The sequence below is a fragment of the Microcaecilia unicolor genome, chromosome 1 (assembly GCF_901765095.1).
Source record: "Microcaecilia unicolor chromosome 1, aMicUni1.1, whole genome shotgun sequence".
Lineage (NCBI taxonomy): Eukaryota > Metazoa > Chordata > Amphibia > Gymnophiona > Siphonopidae > Microcaecilia > Microcaecilia unicolor.
This window is the reverse complement of record NC_044031.1, coordinates 399,193,040-399,216,872: the sequence shown is the minus strand read 5'-3', so window position 1 is coordinate 399,216,872 and position 23,833 is coordinate 399,193,040. Positions and strand designations below refer to the sequence as shown.

General features: G+C 45.3%; 1 protein-coding gene across 1 annotated transcript in view; it reads right to left on the bottom strand.

Annotated features, from left to right (window-relative positions):
* The window catches only part of SIRT5 (sirtuin 5), a 127,288-nt gene that overhangs the window by 45,507 nt on the left and 57,948 nt on the right, over positions 1 to 23,833 (bottom strand). The window contains exon 6 of the mRNA XM_030211150.1: positions 20,959 to 21,012. Coding sequence (XP_030067010.1) covers positions 20,959 to 21,012 — 54 coding nt within the window. The remainder of the gene's footprint in view (positions 1 to 20,958; positions 21,013 to 23,833) is intronic.

Genomic DNA, 23,833 nt, shown 5'->3' with positions numbered 1-23,833 from the left:
TTCAAACAGGATCTGTGTATTATGCTTGAAAGAAGTTAATGGGGAGCGCAGTTGAGGCAAAAAAACGGAGTGAACAGAAACTGGATTATCTAAAATGTCATGTCATAAACCCCACTTGGATGATTTGACAAAGTTTAGAAGTCAGAACTGATGACTTCTAAAAAACTTACTAACAGCATCACCCAAAATACAGAAGAAAAAAAAAAATACAGAAGGAAAAAAAAAAACTTCAAACAGCTCAGATACTGCCGCCAGACTCATATTTGGAAAACCTAAATATGAAAGTTCAAAACCCCTTAGAGAGAAACTGCACTGGCTCCCACTTAAAGAACGCACTGCGTTCAAGATATGTACGATCGTACACAAAATTATCCATGCAGACGCCCCGCCTGATCTACATGCTGAACCTAGTGGACCTACCTCCCAGAAACGCCACAAGAACATCCCGCAAACTTCTCAATTTGAACTTCCCCAGCTGCAAAGGACTACAATACAAGCTGATGCATGCCACTACCTGCCACTACCTTCTCCTACACGAGCACGCAAAAATGGAACGCTCTACCCAAAGACCTGAAATCAATTGTCGAATCAAATAACTTTCGCAAATCTCTGAAGACATACTTCTTCAACAAGGCCTACAACGAAAACCAACAGCTCCACTAATTCACTCTCCCAACCCAACCAGTTAGGAAAATCCACTTCTACTATCACCCGCCCAATCACTTCCTCTTTCTTCCCTACTTAACGTGGGATACAAATGCAATAAATAAATAAAAATTAGTGCAGAAGGGATCTGTACTGGGTCCGGTGCTATTTAACGTATTTATAAATGATCTGGAATCAGAATGATGAGTGAGGTGATTAAATTTGCAGATGACACAAAACTATTCAAGGTTGTTGAAACACATGTGGGCTGTGAAAAACTGCAGGAAGACTGGGCATCCAAATGGCAAGTGAAATTAAATGTGGACAAATGCAAAGTGATGCACATTGGGAAGAATAATCCAAATCACAGTTACCTGATCTAGGGGGTCAGCACCAAAGAAAAAGATCTAGGTGTCATTGTAAATATGCTGAAATTTTCTGCCCGGTGTGTAGCGGCGGCCAAAAACGCAAACAGGATGCTAAAGTCAATAATGATGACTTATTGGTAGAATGTTGAAAAGAACGAGCTGATGAAAATAATGATTCAGTGCATAAAATACTGCCTTGACACATTACCTAAAGCAGAATTTTGTGTAGCATTGGTTATCCTTAATTATGTTCTAAGTGAGGTAGTAGAACTCAGCAAAACTCTTTAGAGATGCTCCTCAACAACAGTGGAAGTATTTGTGTAGGCAAAAGCAAACATTAGGAAGCTAAGGACAGTGTCTTGGAGAAAAGGTTCATTTCAGTGAAGCTGTACTAGAATTGCTGCCACCTTTCCGTGCTCCTATTAATACAGCTTCCATTCTTCAGTTTATTAAGCAGATATGCAATCGTACAGATAAAAATATTTCCTGACTATGAATTGCAAGAAGGGTCTGTGTTTTATAAAGACTGCTTCACTACTTCATCCAATATGGATAATTTTAACTTTGGATATCAACAGTCTACCAGATTGGCTAGCTGATATAGCTCTTTGTTAGACAAAAACAAAATCTCTTTGGAAGAACTCTAAACAGTTCACAATTTAAGTTACTTATATCTGAGAAAATGAAAAGTGGACTAGCAAAAATGTTTGAGAACATTGCTAATTTTCAAACAGCAACAGAGAAGTTACACTATATCTTCTACTGGATGTCTGTGGCACTTTGAACTTCTAGTGCAGATTATGAAAGGGATTCAGCTTGATGAATGCCATCAAAACTAAAATGAGAAACTAGTTAAGAAGTTGAACACCTTGACTATCACTTCCATTTATTGTACTTTCCTGTTAATTCAATGTTGTAAGCCACATTGAGCCCCATGATATATAATATATATATAATGAAGATTAAAATATTTAATCTACAGTCTGGAAACTGTGTTAATCTGGACAGTGTTTATAATTTGTGGAAAGCAGAGAGAGAGAAAAGGGAAACAATTTTCACTTAGTAATTTAAAAGAACCCATTTTTTCCTGTGTATTTTCAGCTGCATGGTCAAGTCACGGATACTTTATATATGTGAATATAAATCCATCCAAATATAAACCGAGATAACATTTTTCCCCTTAAAAAGGAGGGAAAAATGTTAACTCAAATATAAACAGGGTTTATATTTCAGCCTTCCTCCTCTTCCTTCATGCATCGTGGTGTCCGGCATTCCCTCCCGCCCCATGATGTGCAGTAGTGAGATGTGAATGTGTGGACTGAAGACCACGTTGCATCCATGCATATTTCTTCAATAGAGGCTAACTGCAAGTGGGCTACCGACGCAGCCGTGGCTCTAACATTATGAGCCTTGACATGACCCTTCAGTGTTAGCCAAGCCTGGGCATAAGTGAAAGAAATGCAATCTGCCAGCCAATTAGAGATTGTGCATTTCTTGATGCTGATCCCCATCCTGTTGGGATCAAAAGAAACAAAAAGTTGGGTGGACTGTCTATCGGGCCTTGTCTGCTCCACATAGTAGGCCAATGCTCGCTTGCAGTCCAAGGTGTGCAAGGTGTTCTCACCAGGATGGGCATGAGATCGGGGAAAGAATGTTGGCAAGACAATCGAATGGTTCAGATGGAACTCCGACACAACCTTTGGTAGGAACTTAGAGTGCATGTGGAGAACTACTCTGTTGTAATAAAACTTAGTATAAGGTGCATCCACTACTAGAGCTTGAAGCTCACTGACCCTGTCAGCTAAACAGCCAACAGACTGGGAGACTGGGCATCCAAACGGCAGATAACTTTTAATGTGAGCAAGCGCAAAGTGATGCACGTGGGAAAGAGGAACCCAAACTATTAGGTGTCACCAACCAGGAAAGGGATCTAGGTATCAATGTTGATGATACGTTAAACCCTCTGCTCAGTGTGCAGAAAGTAAACAGAATGTTAGGTATAATTAAGAAAGAAACTGAAAACAAAAAGACATTATAATGCCTTTGTATCGCTCCATGTTGCGACCACACTTCGAATACTGTGCGCAATTCTGGACATCACATCTCAAAAAAGATATAGTGGAATTAGAAAAGGTACAGAGAAGGGTGACAAAAATGATAAAGGGGATGGGATGACTTCCTTATGAGGAAAAGTTAAAGTGGCTAGGGCTCTTGAGCTTGGAGAAAAGATGGCTGAGGGGAGATAAAACAGAGGTCTATAAAATAATGAGTGGAGTGCAACAGGTAGAGGTGAATCGCTTGTTTACTCTTTACAAAAATACTAAGACTAGAGAGCACGCAATGAAGTTACAAAGTAGAAAATTTAAAACAAATCAGAGAAAATATTTCTTCACTCAATATGTAATTAAACTCTGGAATTCGTTGCTAGAGAATGTGGTAAAAGCAGTTATCTTAGTGGGGTTTAAAAAAAGGTTTGGATAGCTTCCTAAAAGAAAAGTCCATAAGCCATTATTAAGATGGGCTTGGGGAAAATCCACTGCTTATTTCTAGGATAAACCTCCAAGCTATAGAAGTAGAATTTATACAGCGTATGCAATCAGCATGCAATCGAGGTGGCAATAGAGATAAAATATTACTGCAACGTGAAACATTTTGGATCCATCGTCTGAATACCCTGGAACCCAGTGGTTTAAACACATACATCCATTGGGGTTGTTTCATGTGAGACACCCTATCTGATACTGGAAACAGGAAGTTCGCCTTTCAGTCCCTTCAAAACCCGTTAGGTCAGAGTCAGCATTGAGCTAGAGCACAGACAGGCTGTCCTGCTGTAAGTCTGAAGCATAGAAGGTTCTACGTGCATATGAAGCCACAGAGTATAGCAATACTAACAGTTTACATCTGCTTGATTTCAGGATTGGTGCGATAACAACCCCTTGAGAGGTCACGTGACGCCATGATGCAGGGCTGACGCTAGTGAGCGGAGCTCCGTGCACATTCACCCTATAATCTGCTAATTTGCCGACTCCATAAAGAAAAGCGGTGCAGCTGCGATCGCATAGATCAGGGGAACTGACCGGCGATTGAAAGAAACGTGATCGAACAAAGAATGGCGGCAAAAACGGTCAGGAGAGAGCGAGATAAAACGAAACTGGCTGATAACAAGATGGCCGACCATCGTGAGCTCGGAGAGCATAACGTGGGATCGGCCTGGCTGACAGAGATCACCGCAGAGGTAACAGCAGCGGTTGAGGCAGCGCTGGACAAGAAACTTCAACAATTATTTGATCGGATGGAAGAAGCTCATGAGAGGCTAGACAGCATGAGCCTAGAGCTGGATGAGGGCCTGCAGCGCATATCGGACCTGGAGGAGACCGTAGAGGCAGAGAAAGAGAACTCAGTGCAACTGAAACGACGAGTGCAGGATCTGGAAGCAAAGGTAGACGATTTAGAGAATCGTAGTAGGCGAAACAATTTGAGACTAGTTGGACTCCCTGAATCACTGCTGGATAAGGACATGCCTACCTTTTTGGAGGAATGGCTCCCACAGACACTACAATTGGCAGATAAACTACAACATTTCTGCGTGGAGAGGGCCCATAGAGTGGGGCCTGCGCGGCAGACAGTGGCTAGACCGAGAGTGGTAATATTCAAGAGTCTCAACTTTCGCCATAAACAGCATATTTTGGATGCGATTCGCAGTGGTAATTCTCTTACCTATCAGGGAAAGCAGATTTTATGCTTTCAGGATTACTCTCAGCAGGTACAGATATTGCGGAAGTCCTTCGTGCCTTTGTGTACAGACCTGTTTCATAAGAAGATAAAGTTTGCACTCTTATATCCAGCTAAATTGCGTATTATCATAAATGGAGTTACAAAAATTTTTGATAAGGTGGAAGCAGCTAAAGACTATTTACAACAACAGGAAACAGACCCAGCTAATTGAGGAAAGAGAGAAAGAACAATGGCTTCTGTAGAGTGCTGTTTGGGGTCCTCCGGCTCCCATGAAATGGTTTCGAGTTAAGTGTTTGGATCAACCATGGATAAGAGAGACTTAGGATTGGAAGTTCAGGGGATCGAATAGATGAGGATTATTAAGTCTCATACAGAATATGCTGCAGGTACTGGATTTTGGATTTTGAAATTAGCTATGTGAGAGTACTGGCAGCGAGGTTTTTGGCAAGATAACTGACTGCTTCCTGGAAGGCCCTCGTGTTGGAGAGCGGTCTTCGAGAATATGCAGACGGCAATGAGTGAGGGGAGGATGACATCAACTGAACAAAATATCAGAGGATCTCTCATGTCACCTATAAGTGAGACTATAAAGTCTGAATTGGGGGATATGTGGTATATGGATATATTTAGACAATATGTTGGGGAATAGAACGGGAAGGGGATGTTGAATAGTTTGTGTGAAAGGGTGAATGCAGGTGTTATATCGTGACTAGTTCTTGGAATGGGAAGGGAAGTTGGGGAAGGGGATGAGGGATCAGGGAAGGGGAGAGGGGGAGGGATGAGGAGGGGGGTGGGGAAGCATAGGGGAAGGGATACAGGCTACCAATTGGAATACATCAGTAAGAGAGTGAAAGTGAGAGAGAGGAAGAATGACGGGGAGTGGAAAAGAACAGTGGGGGTGATGGAGCTGGGACACCACTCCTGCTGGATATTAGTAGATGTACATATGTTTAGCCAAGAGCGAGATGGGGTCACGTAATAGGACTTAAAATATACTCCTGGAACGTGGGGGGCATATCGTCACCCATTAAAAGGAAGAAAATTCTCCATAGCCTTAAAAAGAAAAGTGCTGATATTGCGCTATTCCAAGAAACACATCTAACAGCCCAGGAGCATAAGAAGCTCCAAACTTGGTGGGTGGGGACTATGTTAGAATCCCCGGCAGTGGGGAAAAAAGCGGGAGTGGTGATCCTATTTCATAAATCCCTCACAGTCGAGGTTGTCCAGACCCATTCTGATGCAGATGGGAGATATATTATAGCACAGGTAAAGGTGAATGGCAGGTCTTGTTTAATCTGCAATGTTTATGCCCCAAATGTGTACAATAAACAATTTTATCATAATTTCTTAAGCAAAGTACAAAAGTCCAACATTCAGCAGAAGATAATTGGGGGGGATTTCAATGTGGTGGCGGACCCGAGTATGGACAGATCACACACTAAATCGGGAGGGGCGGTAGGAGATAATAAGGGTATATCCCTGCTATGTGGAGCACTGGGAATGGTAGATGCGTGGAGAGTGCTACACCCAACCACTAAAGACTATACTCACTACTCTAGAGCACACCATACACAATCAAGGATTGATTATCTATTGATAGATGAAGAGAGTTTCTCTGGTATTATCGAGGCAGATATTGACCCTACGATCATATCAGATCATGCGGCTATATATATAAAAATGAGGGATCAGACTCTACAAAGTAGACAGTTTAGATGGGCCTTCCCCATGGATTTATATTATGATCAAGAATTCAGGACATATATTAGAGAGAAATGGAAAGAATATACCATGCATAACACACCACATGTACATACCCCGATATTATATTGGGAAGCAGGAAAGGCTGTCTTACGAGGAGAGATAATAGCGTATAGCGTTAGGAAGAAGAAACGGAGAGATCAAGCAATCATTAGAATGGGGAAACTACTAGTACGCCTCAGGAGGTCTTATGGACAACATTCCACAAGTCATACTAGGGAGCAACTGTTGGTCGCACAAGCCTCACTTAATGAGTTATTGCACCAACGAGCAAGTAAATCAGCTGAATATTATAGATACCGATTATTTCAGTACTGCAATAAACCAGGGAAAATGATGGCGGGATTAGTGAGAAGAGCGAGAGGCCAGAGAAGAGTGCTGGCAGTGCGGGAGTCATCAGGGGGTTTGGCACATACGGATGCAGGGATACAGGCGGTGTTCCAAGATTATTATGCCAGGTTGTATGCCAAGAATGACTCAGATGATTTAGATCCAGATATGTATCTTGAGAATGTTGCACTACCTAAGATATCAGAACAACAGCGGCAGGAGCTCAACAAACCGATAGAAATAGAAGAGGTCCATAGAGGAATCAGAGATAGTGCACTGCATAAAGCAGCGGGTCCGGATGGATTCCGGGCTGAACTATATAAAATCTTAGTACAGGACATTGGTGACACATTAGTCAATGCATTTAATGATTCTGTGGCTTTGGGGGAACTCCCGTCATCTTTGAGATTGGCAGATATAATGGTCTTTCTGAAACCTGAGAAGGATCCGACTATACCAGATTCTTATAGACCGATATCACTCTTCAGTTACGAGGCAAAGCTGCTGGCTAAGATCTTAGCTGTGAGATTGGCTGGGGTGTTGCCTGGGATAGTGGCCTCTCCTCAAGTTGGGTTTATTCAAGGGAGGCAGAGTGTGAAGAATATTAGGATGATATTAGCTACGATGGAGCGAGTGCGTAGGGAAGGAGGAGACTCGCTATTGATCAGTTTCGACGCCCAGAAGGCGTTCGATAGGGTTGAGTGGGAATTTCTTTTTGCAACGCTGCGGGCATATGGGTTTGAGGGGTACTTTACACAAGCAATATCTATATTATACCAAAACCCAGCGGCCAGAGTGCTGGTTAATGGCTCATACTCTGAAAGCTTCCCGGTAAATCGGGGTACTAGGCAGGGGTGCCCTTTGTCTCCACTGCTCTTCGCCATAACATTGGACCCTTTAGTGCGTGACATATTGGGGAATCCCGAGATTGAAGGGATAAAATTGGGAACCCGAGAATTTAAAATCTCAGCCTTTGCGGATGATATCCTGGTTCATCTGGATAGACCAGAGAGGTCGTTACCAGTACTGATGGAGGTATTTGCAGAATACGGTACATTCTCGGGGTTTAAATTGAATATGCAAAAATCTGAGGGATTGCCTATGACTGATAAAGTAAGAGAGCAGTGGAAGGGTGAGTTTCCATTGAGATGGTCGGCAAGGGAGTTTAGATATCTAGGCATTGTGTTAACTGGGGACTTGAGTAGCTTATATAGACGAAATGTAGATGAGCTCCTTCAGCATACGAGATATCAGTTGGCCAGATGGGAGGGATTGCCCTTGACGGTGAGTGGGAGAGTAGGTCTCTTCGCAATGGTACTTTTCCCTAGATGGCTTTATGTGCTAAGACAGTTGCCGATCCTTGTACAGACTAAAGATCTTAAGAAACTTAATGGAATGTTGGGTGGGAAGAAGGCAAAACTTAAACTGGAATTTATGTATGGAAGAGGGGAGGATTAGGGATGCCTGATATAAAACAATATAATTGGGCCTGTTTGACAAGACACCTAGCAGATTGGATATTGGAAACGGAAGAGTATACGGATTGGAAGACTGAGTATGAAATATTCAGGCCCTACCATCCATATTACTTGTTACATCTTAAGGGTAAAAACCTGCCTAAGAGTTGGAGGCAACATATTTTATTGCACCCGATGCGTAGTATGTGGCAATATATATTAAAGCAATTGAATAAGAATCCACATTGTACCGACCAGCTCCCACTAGTGGGGAATGCAGATTTTGGCCTGGGGAACATGCAAAAGAGGGTTGCTAACTGGGCACAGGAGGGGGTGATCTTGGTGGCGGATGTTGTGCAGGATCCGGGGAAGGTTATAGCAAGAGAGGCTCTGGAGGGTATGGTGGGTGCAAAGAATGTGACATGGTATGAGAGTATCATCAGCTACATAGCTACATTATGCAATTAATTAGGAGTAAGTGTGATAGAGGAATTTATGATTTATTGGTGAACTTATTTTTACCACAAGGTAGGGAACAGACTTCGGTATCCATACTTTATAAACAGCTAAGAATGATTGCTCCACCCCGAAGTTATGAGGTAGTGGCTCAGAAATGGTCTACTGACATGCGAGTGGAGATAAGAAGTGGGGACATAGTTAAATACCTGAAGGAGATAACACATAAAGTAACCAGTGCTCGACATCGGGCGATACAATTTAGAATCATATTGAGAGCATATTTTTCCCCAGTGCAGGCCTATTATGCTGGAAGAATTCAGGAGCCAAACTGTAGTAAATGCAACTTTCAGAGAGCGTCTGTATTTCACATGCTATGGGAATGCCCAGTAATTAGGCAGTTTTGGGGTAAAATCATGGAATATTGTGAAATATTGCTAAAAAAGAAGATAAGTCTGCCACCCAAGAACATGGTGCTGGGACTGGATGAGAGTGGGCTAGCTATTCGGCAAGGGGAGCGACTATTATTATATAAGGCTTTAATCATTGGGAAACAATGTACAGTGGTGGAAATAAGTATTTGATCCCTTGCTGATTTTGTAAGTTTGCCCACTGACAAAGACATGAGCAGCCCATAATTGAAGGGTAGGTTATTGGTAACAGTGAGAGATAGCACATCACAAATTAAATCCGGAAAATCACATTGTGGAAAGTATATGAATTTATTTGCATTCTGCAGAGGGAAATAAGTATTTGATCCCCCACCAACCAGTAAGAGATCTGGCCCCTACAGACCAGGTAGATGCTCCAAATCAACTCGTTACCTGCATGACAGACAGCTGTCGGCAATGGTCACCTGTATGAAAGACACCTGTCCACAGACTCAGTGAATCAGTCAGACTCTAACCTCTATAAAATGGCCAAGAGCAAGGAGCTGTCTAAGGATGTCAGGGACAAGATCATACACCTGCACAAGGCTGGAATGGGCTACAAAACCATCAGTAAGACGCTGGGCGAGAAGGAGACAACTGTTGGTGCCATAGTAAGAAAATGGAAGAAGTACAAAATGACTGTCAATCGACAAAGATCTGGGGCTCCACGCAAAATCTCACCTCGTGGGGTATCCTTGATCATGAGGAAGGTTAGAAATCAGCCTACAACTACAAGGGGGGAACTTGTCAATGATCTCAAGGCAGCTGGGACCACTGTCACCACGAAAACCATTGGTAACACATTACGACATAACGGATTGCAATCCTGCAGTGCCCGCAAGGTCCCCCTGCTCCGGAAGGCACATGTGACGGCCCGTCTGAAGTTTGCCAGTGAACACCTGGATGATGCCGAGAGTGATTGGGAGAAGGTGCTGTGGTCAGATGAGACAAAAATTGAGCTCTTTGGCATGAACTCAACTCGCCGTGTTTGGAGGAAGAGAAATGCTGCCTATGACCCAAAGAACACCGTCCCCACTGTCAAGCATGGAGGTGGAAATGTTATGTTTTGGGGGTGTTTCTCTGCTAAGGGCACAGGACTACTTCACCGCATCAATGGGAGAATGGATGGGGCCATGTACCGTACAATTCTGAGTGACAACCTCCTTCCCTCCGCCAGGGCCTTAAAAATGGGTCGTGGCTGGGTCTTCCAGCACGACAATGACCCAAAACATACAGCCAAGGCAACAAAGGAGTGGCTCAGGAAGAAGCACATTAGGGTCATGGAGTGGCCTAGCCAGTCACCAGACCTTAATCCCATTGAAAACTTATGGAGGGAGCTGAAGCTGCGAGTTGCCAAGCGACAGCCCAGAACTCTTAATGATTTAGAGATGATCTGCAAAGAGGAGTGGACCAAAATTCCTCCTGACATGTGTGCAAACCTCATCATCAACTACAGAAGACGTCTGACCGCTGTGCTTGCCAACAAGGGTTTTGCCACCAAGTATTAGGTCTTGTTTGCCAGAGGGATTAAATACTTATTTCCCTCTGCAGAATGCAAATAAATTCATATACTTTCCACAATGTGATTTTCCGGATTTAATTTGTGATGTGCTATCTCTCACTGTTACCAATAACCTACCCTTCAATTATGGGCTGCTCATGTCTTTGTCAGTGGGCAAACTTACAAAATCAGCAAGGGATCAAATACTTATTTCCACCACTGTATATTGCAATATTGGACTCTGGAAACAGGGCCATCTTACTGGCTGTGGAGGAATATGCTTCACTCACTGGTGATGATGGAGGCATATAGAGCGAGTCGTGGTCCTAGAAGTAAGCAACGATTCTGGGAGGTATGGGAACCATATGTGCAGGCCCTGTCTAGCAGAGCTCGTAGTTTACTGATGAATACTCTCACGTTGTAGTCTGGGGATTGGGGAAGGGGGGGAAGGGGTATAAGATCATTCTGTGGGGGAGGCCTATAAGGAATGGGAGGGGGGAGGGGGGAAGAGTACTCCAAGTTAACGATTTGTGTAAGGTGGCAATTTGTATGGGTGAGGCAAGCCTCATATTGAAGTGTTGATGTATATATGTTAACTATATATGAGTGTCATTTTCAATGGGCCAAGAGGAAGGGAATTGTTAATACTCGGAGAGGGTAGGAGAAAATTAAAAGGTATTGACGTTATGGAACTAGTTAAAGATTGTTATGGGTTTATGATGACAATGTATATGTGCCTTTGTATTGGCTGTATTATTATGATCGTCAATAAAATAGATTTCAAATAACAACCCCTTGAGAAAGCCGAGTGTGCGAAACAGGCACCTGTCGGGGAGAGTTCCGCATTTCAAATCAAAAGCTAAGTTAAATCATATCTTTGAATATGTTTACAGCCTTGTCACAGCATTAGATTGTCCTACTGTGTAGCTCCCAATGTGTATGCAACATTAAGCATTATTACACATCAGGCATTGATAAAAGATAATAAGATAAAAATTATAAAAATTATTTTTAAAAAATAGCGAAGGAGGTTGGCAGGGAGAGCCGATGATTACAACTGTCGCAAATAAGGTTGTAAAAAACAAAATTTAACCTTAGCGGCTTATGAGACTCCCCTGCTTAAACAACATCATGCTGATAGCATACGCTGTATAAATTCTACTTCTATAGCTTGGAGGTTTATCACCATAATTCAGTAGAATATTGCCATCCGTTATTATAAATTATTTCTAGGATAAGCAGAATAAAATGTATTGTACTGTTGGAATCTTGCCAGATACTTGTAACCTGGAATGGCCACTGTTGGAAACAGGATGCTGGGCTTGATGGACCTTTGGTCTGTACCAGTATGGCAACGCTTATGTACTAATGACCTTCCAGGTCAAATACTTCAGATGGCAGGAATTCAATGGCTCAAAAGGAGCTTTCATCAGCTGGGTGAAAACGACACTGAGGTCCGATGACACAGGTGGAGGCCTGACAGGGGGCTTTGACAAAAGCAAACCTCTCATGAAGTGAACAACTAGAGGCTGTCCAGAGATGGGCTTATCCTCTACACGTTGATGATAAGCACTAATTTCAGTGAGGTGAACCCTTTCAGAGTTGGTCAAGCAGGGATTGTGTGTAGGACAGTGAACAGGATCTAGGGCCTTGCCCTCACACCAGACGGAAAAACCTCCTCCATATGAAAGAATAACACCTCTTAGTGGAATCTTTCCTAGAAGCCAGCGAGAATCAGGTGATACCCTCTGACAGACCAAGAGACAACAATTCTAGGTTCTCAACATCCAGGCCGTGAGGGCCAGAGACAGTAGGCTGGAATGTAGAAGAGATCACTCATTCTGCTTGATGAGGGTCAGAAAACACTCCAATTTCCACAGTTCTTCAGAGAATAACTCCAGAAGAAGCGGGAACCAGATCTGCCAAGGCCAGTAAGGTGCAATTAAGATCATGGTCCCATGGTCTTACTTGAGTTTCAGCAAAGTCTTCCCCACAAAAGGAATGGGAGAATATGCATACAGCACACTTGTCCCCCAATATAGGAGGAAGGCATCTGACGCTAGTCTGTCATGGGCCTGAAGCCTTGAGCAGAACTGAAGGACTTTGTGATTCAGCTGTGTGGCAAAGAGAACCACTGAGGGGGTGCCTCACTCTCGAAGATCTTGCGGGCAATGCCCATATTGAGAGACCACTCATGCAGTTACATAACCCTGCTCAGTCTGTCGGCCAGACTGCTATTTATGCCCGCCAGATAAGTGGCCCGAAGGAACATGCCATGTTGGCGAGACCAGCGCCACATCTGGATGGCCTCCTGACACAGCGCCCTACTGCTTGTTGGTGTAATACATTGCAATCTAGTTGTCTGTTTGATTGAGCACAATTTGGTTGGATAGATGAACTCTGAAAGCCTTTAGAGTGTTCCAGATCGCCTGGAGCTCGAGAATTGTTTGAAGACCTGTTTCCTGGAGGGGCCATGTTCCCTGTGAAGCCCATCTACATGAGCTGTCCAACTGAGGAGAGATGCATCCTTCATCAGCACTTTTTGAGGCTGAGGAATTTGGAATGGAAGTCCCAGGATCAAATTGGATCGGATAGTACACCAGAGCAGAGAGTGAACAAGGTCTGGAGACACTCAGATGACATCTCCCAGCTCTCTCGTAGCCTGGTATCACTGGAAGGCTAGGGTGCATTGGGCAGATCTCCTCATGTGAAGGCATGGGAGTCACAAACTGTGGAAGCCATGTGGCCTAACAACCTCTACATCTGCTGAGCCGTGATCTGCTGACAGGTTCGAACCCGAGAGGCTAGAGCAACTACAGTGTCCGCCCTCGGTCCTGGGAGGAAAGCTCAAACCTTCTGCGTATTGAGCAGGGCTCCAATGAATTTCACTTGTGTAGGGTGAAGCTGGGACTTGTGGTAGTTTATAACAAACCCTAGGAGTTCCAGCACCTGAACAGTTCTCCTAATGGATTCCTGAGCACCGTCCTCAGACATGCTCTTCATCAATGATCGTCAAGATAAGGGAACACATGAACTCCCAGTCTGTGTAGCAACGCTGCAACTACTGCTAGATATTTGGTAAATATGCTGACGCCGAGGCCAAAAGGCAACACACAATACTGGTAGTGATGTGTTCCCAGACAAAACCAAAGATACTTCCGGTGGGCTGGAAGCATCGGAATGTGAGTATATGCATCCTTTAAGTCCACAGAGTATAGCCAATCATTTTCCTGAATCGTGTGGAGAAGGGTACCCAGGGAAACCATCCTGAACTTTTCTTTGACCAGGAATTTGTTCAGGACCCTTAGATCTAGAATGGGACACATCCCCCCCCCCACCCCCGTTTTCTTTTGCATGAAGAAGTACCTGGAATAGAATCCCTCCCCTTCTTCCCCTGGTGGAATGGGTTTGACCGCTTGGGCCTTCAGAAGGGCAGAGAATTCCTCTGCAAGTACCTGCTCATGCTGAGAGCTGAAGTAATGGAACTCTCAGTAGGCAATTTGGAGGTTTTCAAAGCCAATTTAGTGCATATCTGAGACGGAACATTTGGAGAACCCATTGGTCGGAGGTTATAACGGCCAACTTTCATGGAAAAACTTCAGCCTCCCCCCAAGTCGTCTGGCATGGACACTCTGACAGCGACTATGCTCTGCTGGAGCAAGTCAAAAAGCTTGCCCCTTGCTTTGACTGGGGAAGAGCAGAGGCCTTAGGCGCATGCTGTTAACGAGAACGAGCGCACTGGGGTTGAGCCTGAGCAAGCTGGTGAGAGGAAGTGGCTTACCTATGTCTCTGTAAGTAGCAGACACCCCTCTTCAACTTGCCAAAAAGCCTCCTAGCTGAGGAGGCTGATGCAGAAGACGCCCAGCGGGAGAGAGAAGAAATGGTATTAATTTGATTTTTGATTCAGTCAGTGACCTCCTCAACCTTCTCTCCAAAAAGGTTATCCCTCTGGCACGGGGCATCCGCCAACCTCTGCTGAACCGACTTTTCCAAGTCAGAAACATACAGCCATGAAAGTCAGTGCATTGCTATACTTTGAGCAGAGATCCTGGAAGCCACGTAGATGATATGTGTATATCACAAAAAAGGATTTGAGAGAGTATCACTACTGTATAACCTCTAATATTTCTCTCATATATTGGCACCGAAGTATTTTCCTATATGTATGACTATGGTTCTGTGAAGTGCATTGCACAATATTTTAGCTGTAAGGTCCAATATTTCCTTTTGAAGTAAAAGGGAAAAAAGCTTCTGCAGAAAGTCCAACCAACCACCCAAAAACAATGTTGAACAACAACATGGGTGGAAAGAAATCAATGGGCTGTTTAATCTTCACGGGCGCAAAAAAAAACCCCTTCTAACTCCAAAACTGTAGTATAAAAATGTTGACTTCACAGAACTGACTTCAAGTGGATCCCAAAACATGGAAACAATTTTTACTTAATTATCAAGTAGAACAGGTAATGTGCAAGTGGTCAGTCCATCACACCAACTTTGGCCAGAGTTTTGCAATCAGCTGTCTCAAGGCATAGAAGATCTGAAAAAACGTGTAAGAAAACTTCTCAATCAAACAATAAAAAAACTAAACGTGAAAACATTTAAAGTGTAAAAAAACCCTTTAAAAGTGAAAAAAATCAATCCAGCAAGTCAAAGGTTAAGATAAATAGTTCAAAAGAAAATACTTGCCATTGATATGAGGCACATTTAGCCTTAGTATAATGGGATCACCAAGCCACAAAATGGCCGCAGCTTCTTTTCTCTCCTTTAAATGAGTGATGTCACATCCTGGGAATCAGTAATCTCATTTCCTGTCCCACCCAGAGGGGAATCACCCTGCTCCTCAGGTACCGTATTCTATGTAAAATAATATCCAAATATTGTGCCTAAGCAAAAAAGGTTGTGCACTTTCTAAAATCAGGCAAAAATAAGACAAGGATAAGAAAACCTTGGGTAATATTGTGAATAGTTCTATTCAAAAAAAGGTCCTCCACTCCAGTCGCAAAGTCAAGCCGTGGGGTTCTTCTGTGTTCAATGTAAAGATCCAGACTTCTTCCCTCAGGAGTACTGGATGGAATCTGATCAATTGCGCAAACCTAGAGGGAGGAAAAATCATGTTCCATCTCAAGACTGTCACAATTGGCGCTTCCAATCTGGATCTCTTCAGATAGCTTTTGTGTTCAGACAGGCGTTTGCGTAAAGGGCAGGTGGTCTCACCCACTTAGATCTTAGGGCAGTGATGGCGAACCTAGGGCACGCGGAGCCCTCTCTGTTGGCACGCGCGCCGCCGGTCGCCTCACCCGAAACTTAGCCCTCCCACCCACCCGGCGTCAAGCGTTCCTCCCTCCCTCCCGGCACCAGCCCGCCCGGCCTCCATCCCTCCCTCCGAACCCGAAGAAATTTAAAAGTCTTCCCTGGTTCGAGTAGGCGGCGTCAGCATCAGCAGTAGCAGCGAAAAGCGTGCTGCTGGTTCGTCGCGTCTTCAGCCTTCCGTCTCTCAAGCTCTCTGGTCCCGCCCTAACAGGAAATGAGGGCGGGGACCAGAGAGCTTGAGAGACGGAAGGCTGAAGACGCGCCAAACCAGCAGCATGCTTTTCGCTGCTACTGCTGATGCTGACGCCGCCTACTCGAACCAGGGAAGACTTTTAAATTTCTTGGGGTTCGGAGGAAGGGAGGGTTGGCGGGCTGGTGCCGGTGCGAGGCAGGGAGGAACGCTTGACGCCGGGTGGGTGGGTGCCTTGGTGCACGCTGGGTGGGAGGGAGGGAGCGAGGCCTGGTGCTTGGGTGGGAGGGTGGGAGCGAGGCCTGGTGCTTGGGTGGGAGGCCTGCCTGCTTGCTGCTACTGCTGCTGCTTGGGTGGGTGGGAGGGAGGGAGGCTTGGGTGGCCTGGTGCTTGGGTGGGAGTGCTGGGTGAGTGCATGGCCTGGTGCTTGGGTGAGAGGGAGGCAGGCCCTGGTGCTGGGTGGGTGGCCAGGTGCTGGGTGGGAGTATGGCCTGGTGCTTGGGTGGGTGGGAGAGAGGCCTGCCTGGTGCTTGGGTGGGTGTCCTGGTGCTTGGGTGGGAGTGCTGGGTGGGTGGATGGCCTGGTGCTGGGTGGGTGGGAGGGAGGCAGGCCTGGGTGCTTGGGTGGGAGGCCTGGTGCTTGGGTGGGAGTGCTGGGTGGGTGTATGGCCTGGTGCTGGGTGGGAGGGAGGGAGGCTTGATGCTGGGTGGCCTGGTGCTGGGTGGGAGGGAGGCCTGCCGCTGGGAGGGCAGGGGGGAGAGGAGGGTGGCTGGAGGGGAGGGCAGGGGAGAGGAGGGTGGCTGGAGGGGAGGGTGGCTGGACATGGGCGGCTGGAGGGGAGAGGAGGGTGGCTGGACATTTGTGGCTGGAGGGGAGAGGAGGGTTGCTGGACATGGATGGAGGGCAAGAAATGAAGAAGAAAGGAGGAAAGTAAAGAAATAAATGGAAAGGAAGCCCTGGAAACAGAGTTAAGAGAACAGATAGCAGCAGAATCAGCGACTCCTAGAAAAACAAAATCACCAGACAATAAAGGTAGAAAAAAATCATTTTATTTTCATTTTAGTGTTTGGAATATGTCCAATTTGAGAATTTACATCTGCTGTCTTATTTTGCACTGGGTATACTGGAACTGTAATAACTTACAGAAATGATTTATAATGAAAGAAAATCATGTTATTTTTTTCTCCTATACTAGTATAATATTTTCAATGATGTTTGTTTATATACGCCAAGGCTGGTGTAAGGGGGTGTGGCTGTCATGGGGTGGAGTCATGTGGTGATCCCGCCCATAATGAGTACCGGCACTTCGCGATGAGTAATTAGATTTTGGGTTGCTGTTTGGGCACTCGGTCTCTGAAAGGTTCGCCATCACTGTCTTAGGGCATGGGCAGATAATCAAATATACCACATGGTCCAACGAACATGGCCTTCCCGCCCATCTTGTGAATGCGGTCTCCTCAGTTCAAAATTGTTTGCTCTTTCCAAAAATACTAGGACTCAGGGGCACGCGATAAAGCTACAAAGTAGTAAATTTACTACGAATCGGAGAAAATGTTTCTTCACGCAACATGTAATTAAACTCTGGAATTCGTTTCCAGAGAATGTAGTAAAAGCAGTTAGCTTAACGGGTTTTAAAAAAGGTTTGGATGGCTTCCTAAAGGAAAAGTCCATAGACCATTATTAAAATGAAATTGGGGGCCGGGGGAGGGGGGGTGGGAAGTCTATTATGTTCTGTATTGGGATGCTGTAGAGACCGATGTAATGGGGTAGTGTGGGATATATATTCTGGGGTTTATTTGGGTGGGAAGGTGCGCAATAGCAAATGTAAAGCATGGTAACAGTTTCCCTTTTGAGTTGGGAAGGTTAAGCAGTTTTGTTTTGGGGGGGGGTTCTAGGGAGGGGTATAAGGGGTAGGAAACGGGGGGGGGGGGGGGGGGGGGGGGAACAAGTTTTGTTGGGACATGTAGGTTCATGATTACTTGTGAGTGTACATGCGTTGTGTATATTGATGTTGGATTGTCAATTCGTTGGTTTCTTCCATAACATTGTTGACATAAAATTGCAGAACCATAGTAGGTAGGGGGGTTGAAACTGTTTATATAAAAATTCGATGACTGAACTGTTGTAGTTTTATTCTGCATGTTTTGCTATTGAATCTTTGTATTTTCATATTGCTGGATTTGTCTAATTTGACGTGTCATCAATAAAAATGGTTGAAACATAAAATGAGCTTGGGGAAAATTCACTGCTTATTTCTAGGATAAGCAGCATAAAACGTATTGTACTTTTTTGGGATCTTGCCAGGTACTTATTACCTGGATTGGCCACTGTTGGAAACAGGATGCTGGGCTTGATGGACCTGTCCCCAATATGGCAATAATGTATCTCAAAAATTGGCTGATGACGAGCATTTCGGAGGATGGTGCTCAGGAGGCCATGCAAATGGACTGTTTGGGTGCTGGAGCTGCTAGGGTTTGTTTTAAACTACCACAACTCCCACCTTTTTCCTGCCTATCAAATGGAATTCATTGGAGCCCTGCTCAATATGGGGCCGAGAGCAGACGCACTAGTCAGCATTTTTATACTACAGTTTTGGAGTTAGAAGGGGTTTTCTTGGAGCCCGTGAAGATTAAACAGCTCGTTGATTTCTTTCCACACACGTTGTTTTTCAACGTTGTTTTTGGGTGGTTGGTTGGGCTTTCTGCTGAGGCTTTTTTCCCCCTTTTCTTCAAAAGGAAATATTGAACCTTACAGCTAAAATATTCTGCAATGCACTTCACAGAAACATAGTCATACATATAGAAAAATACTTTGGTGCCAATATATGAGAGAGACATTAGAGGTTATACAGCCACATAGATGATGTCATAGGCGCCCCGGCCAAGAACCTTCGACACACCTTCTGCTGCTTGGCCAACTGGCGAACTGACTCGGCCTGCTCCGATGGGAGAGAGTCCACCGAGTCCATCAGCTTGCGCAGAGTCCCTCAAGTACATACTCGTAAAGAGCTGGTAAGGCTGTATACAGGACACGAACACTGAAGCTTGGAACATCTTCCTCCCCCCAAAAATCCAAGGTCCTAGCTTCTCTGCCTGGTTGAAAAGTACCTTGGATCGTCCTCTGAGTCCCATAAGCCTGACTCGACTTTGAAGAGCCATGTCCCCGAGAGGGGCATCGAGGAGTCGGCTCCCGCCTCGACTCCAGCAAAGCTTCTTCCACCGATATTGAAGGGGTACCGGCTTGGGTGGCGGTCAAGACCAGGGCCGCAACAGGCTGTATGGTGGGCGCAAGCATAGTAACATAGTACATGATGGCAGATAAAGACCTGTACGGTCCATCCAGTCTGCCCAACAAGAAACTAATTATACAAATAAAACAGATCACAGGAGGCGGCAGAAGTAACAGCGCCTAAGGGAAATTCTCCTGTCTCCCAATCCCCCTGTGCTTGCTTTTGCTGTGGCTTCAGCTCCAGAATAAACTATAGCATGACAGGAAGCTTAGGGGCAGGGGAGGACAGATGGTAAGAGAAACTGGGAAAGAAAGGGTAGGGCTCAGCAGAGTGAAGCACGAGCAAACCTGAGGCAATTAAAAGAAGCTACAGAGTAGGAAGCAGATATGATATGAGGAAAAATGGAAGTTTGTGGGGAGGAATAAGCTAAAAAAAAAGCAAGCAGGATAAAATGCTGCATTTTTAAGAACACAAGAGCATGCTAAAAAAAAATTCATCTTACATGGAGGTCTGTGGCACTAATCACATTCATCTTACATGGAGGTCTGTGGCACTAATCACACAGCACAGGAAACAATTGTGAAACTTTACTATTACTGTGAGCTCAGGGATTCAGCAAGCCTGCTGAATGTACCGTATTTTTCGGACTATAAGACGCACTTTTTTCCCCAAATATTTGGGAGGAAAATGTGGGTGCGTCTTATAGTCCGAATGTAGCGTACCTGCTCACTGTGTGGGGGGGGGGGAGGGGGCGGCCAGGGCCGGTCTTAGGCCGAGGCGAGCGTTGTTACCGCATAGGGCCTCACGCAGCGCACCTCAACTCCGCCCAGTGCTTTCTTTGTGAGGACCGGCTCACCTGCTCGCTCCTTTCCGTTAGTACACCCGTGCTCCCTGTTTTGAAAGCTTTAATTTACCCGAAGTAACGGCGAACCAGCAGTAAAAGCAGCAGGCAGGCTCGCTTTCTCGTCGCTTCCTTTCCCTCTCAGCGCATCCCGCCTTCCTCTGATGTAACTTCCTTTCCACGAGGGCGGGACGCGCTGAGAGGGAAGGGAAGCGCAAGGAGACAAGCCTGCCTGCCTGCTGCTTTTACTTACTGCTGGTTTGCTGCGACTTCGGGTATGTAAATTAAAGATTTCAAGGCAGGGAGCACGGTTGCACGAACGGAAAGTCGGGGAGCTGAGGGTGGACAGGCAGGCAGGCAGGCGGGTGGCCAGGTGTTTGAACGAATTGCTGGACATGGAGGGGAGGGCAGGGGAGAGAGGAGAATCGTTGGACATGGATGGCAGGGGAGGACAAATTCCACTGCAGAGCCACACAGGTTGTGCAAAACTGCTGTCCCCATACAAGAGTGTTGCACAACCTGTGGTCCTCCAGCAGATCTCCACCACTTTTTGCTTCAAAATTTTTTTCCCTATTTTCCTCTAAAACCTAGGTGCGTCTTATGGTCCGGTGCGGTAATTATTTTGGCTAGATGAAGTTGAACCTAAAATTTCAAACCTTGCTAAATGCAACATGCACTAGTCTTGGCAAATTTAAATCACTTACCGAGGAAGCTGTTCAACAGGGATACCGGCATCCTCTACGTCAACATCTGGAGCACTGGTGTTAAAGCACACAAAAATTATACAATATAAAAGCAGTATTTTAGAATGTTACATTTGCATAGAGCTATCCCAAATTAAGCCTTAAAATAAAGCAGAAAAACTTACCTGTAGCAGGTATTCTCCGAGGACAGAAGGCTTCATATTCTCACAAGTGGTAGACGCTGATCCGAGTTGCCCAGTTCAGCCAAAGTAAAAAAAATTAGAGCTTTGTGAAGCATGAGCAGCGCTCCACCACACATGCACGAGTGCCTTCCCGCCCATCTTGTGAACGCGGTCTCCTCAGTTCAAAATTAAAGCAAAAAACAAAATAAACAAGGAGACAATGCCAAAGGTAGGTGGGCAGGATTGTGAGAATACAAAGCCTGCTGACCTCGGAGGATACCTGCTACAGGTAAGTATCTCAGCTTTCTCAGAGGACAAGCAGGCTTGCATATTGTCACCAAGTGGGGAAACCCTAGCATCCAGACTCACCCAAAACAGCAAACACTGGTTAATTGGGCCTTGCAATGGTGAGGACAAACACAGATTAACCTGTAACTAAAAATCTGAATGAGAGTGCAGCCTGGAACAGAATAAACCGGGCCTAGGAGGGTGGAGTTGGATTCTAGACCCCAAACAGATTCTGCAACACTGACTGCCCAAACAGACTGTCGCATCAGGTATCAGGTATCCTGCTTAAAGCAATAGTGAGATGTGAATGTGTGTACTGAAGACCATGTCGCAGCCATGCAAATTTCTTCAATAGAGGCTGACCTCAAGTAGACTACCGATGCAGCCATGGCTCTGACATTATGAGCCTTGACATGACCCCTCTAAAGCCAGCCCAGCCTGGCCATAAGTGAAGGAAATGCAATCTACCAGCCAACTGGATATGGTGCATTTCCCGATGGCAACCCCCCATCCTGTTAGGATCAAAAGAAACAAAAAGCTGGGCGAACTGTCTGTGGGGCCTTGTCCGTTCCAAGTAGTAGGCCAATGCTCTCTTGCAATCCAATGTGTGCAAGCTGCTTTCACCAAGATGGGCATGAGGTCGGGGAAAGAATGTTGACAAGACAATCAACTGGTTCAGATGGAACTCACACATCACTTTTGGCAGGAACTTAGGGTGCATGTGAAGGACTAATCTGTTGGAGTGGAGGAGTATCTAACTGGTTAGTATAGTGGATGTTGATCCTGGGGAACTGGGTTCAATTCCCACTGCAGCTCCTTGTGACTCTGGGCAAGTCACTTAACCCTCCATTGCCCCAGGTACAAATAAGTACCTGCATATACTATGTAAACCGCTTTGAATGTAGTTGTAAAAACCACAAAAAGACGGTATATCAAGTCCCTTTCCCTTGTGATGAAATTTAGTTTAAGGTGCATCCACTACCAAGGCCTGAAGCTCACTAACCCTACGAGCTGAAGTAACAGCCACCAAGAAAATGACCTTCCAGGTCAAATACTTCAGATGGCAGGAATTCAATAAGCTGAGTGAGAATGACGTTGAGATCCCATGAAACTGATGGTTTGAAAGGGGGTTTTGACAAAAGCAAACCTCTCATGAAGCGAACAACTAGACGCTGTCCAAAGATTGGCTTACCCTCTACACGCTGATAAGCATTAATTGCACTAAGGTGAACCCTTACTGAGTTGGTCTTGAGACCAGACTCCGATAAGTGTAGAAGGTATTCAAGCAGGGTCTGTGTAGGGCAAGTAAGGGGATCTAAGGCCTTGCTCTCACACCAGTCAGCAAACCTCCTCCATTTAAAAGAGTAGCACCTCTTAGTGGAATCTTCCCTGGAAGCCAGCAAGACCCGGGAAACAACCTCCAAAAAACCCAAGAAAGCTAATTCTAAGTTCTCAACATCCAAGCTGTGAGAACCAGAGAGATGCATCTGTTGTCAGCACTTTCTGAGGCTGAAGAATTTGGAATGGCAGTCCCAGAGTCAAATTAGATTGAATGGTCCACCACTGTAGAGAGCATACAAGCTCCAGGGACACCTGAATGACAACTTCTAGACTCCCCGTGGCTTGATACCACTGAGAAGCCAGGGTTCATTGTGGCTTGATACTACTGAGAAGCCAGAGTCCATTGAGCTGATCTCATGTGAAGACGTGCCATGGGCATAATGTACACTGTGAAAGTCATGTGGCCCAATAATCTCAACATCTGCGGAGCTGTGGACCTGCTGAGAGGTACGGACCCTGGATTCCAGCGAGACAAGATTGTCCGTTTGCGTCTCCGGAAGGTAGGCTCGAACTGCCTGTGTGTCGAGCAGGGCTCCTATAAACTCCAATCGCTGAACTGGTTAGAGATGGGACTTTGGGTAGTTTAAAACAAACCCTACTAGCTCTAGCACCCAAATAGTCATCCACATAGATTCCTGAGCACCGTCCTCTGATGTGCTCTTCACCAGCCAATCGTCAAGATATGGGAACACATGGACTCCAAGTCTGTGTAGCGATGCTGCAACTATTGCTAAACACTTGGTGAAGACCCTGGGAGCTGACGCGAGGCCAAAAGGCAACACACAATATTGAAAATGATGTGTTCCTAGCCGAAAACAAAGGTACTTCCGATGGGCTGGAAGTATATGCATCCTTTAAGTCTAGAGAGCATAGCCAATCACCTTTCTGAATCATTGGGGGAAGAGTGCCCAGGGAAACCATCCTGAACTTTTCTCAGACTAGAAATTTGTTCAGGGCCCTTATGTGTAGGATAGGATGCATCCCCCCTGTCTTTTTCAGCACAAGGAAGTACCTGGAATAAAATCCCTGCCCTTCTTCATCTGGGGGAACAGGTTCGACCACACAGGCCTATAGAAGGGCGAAGA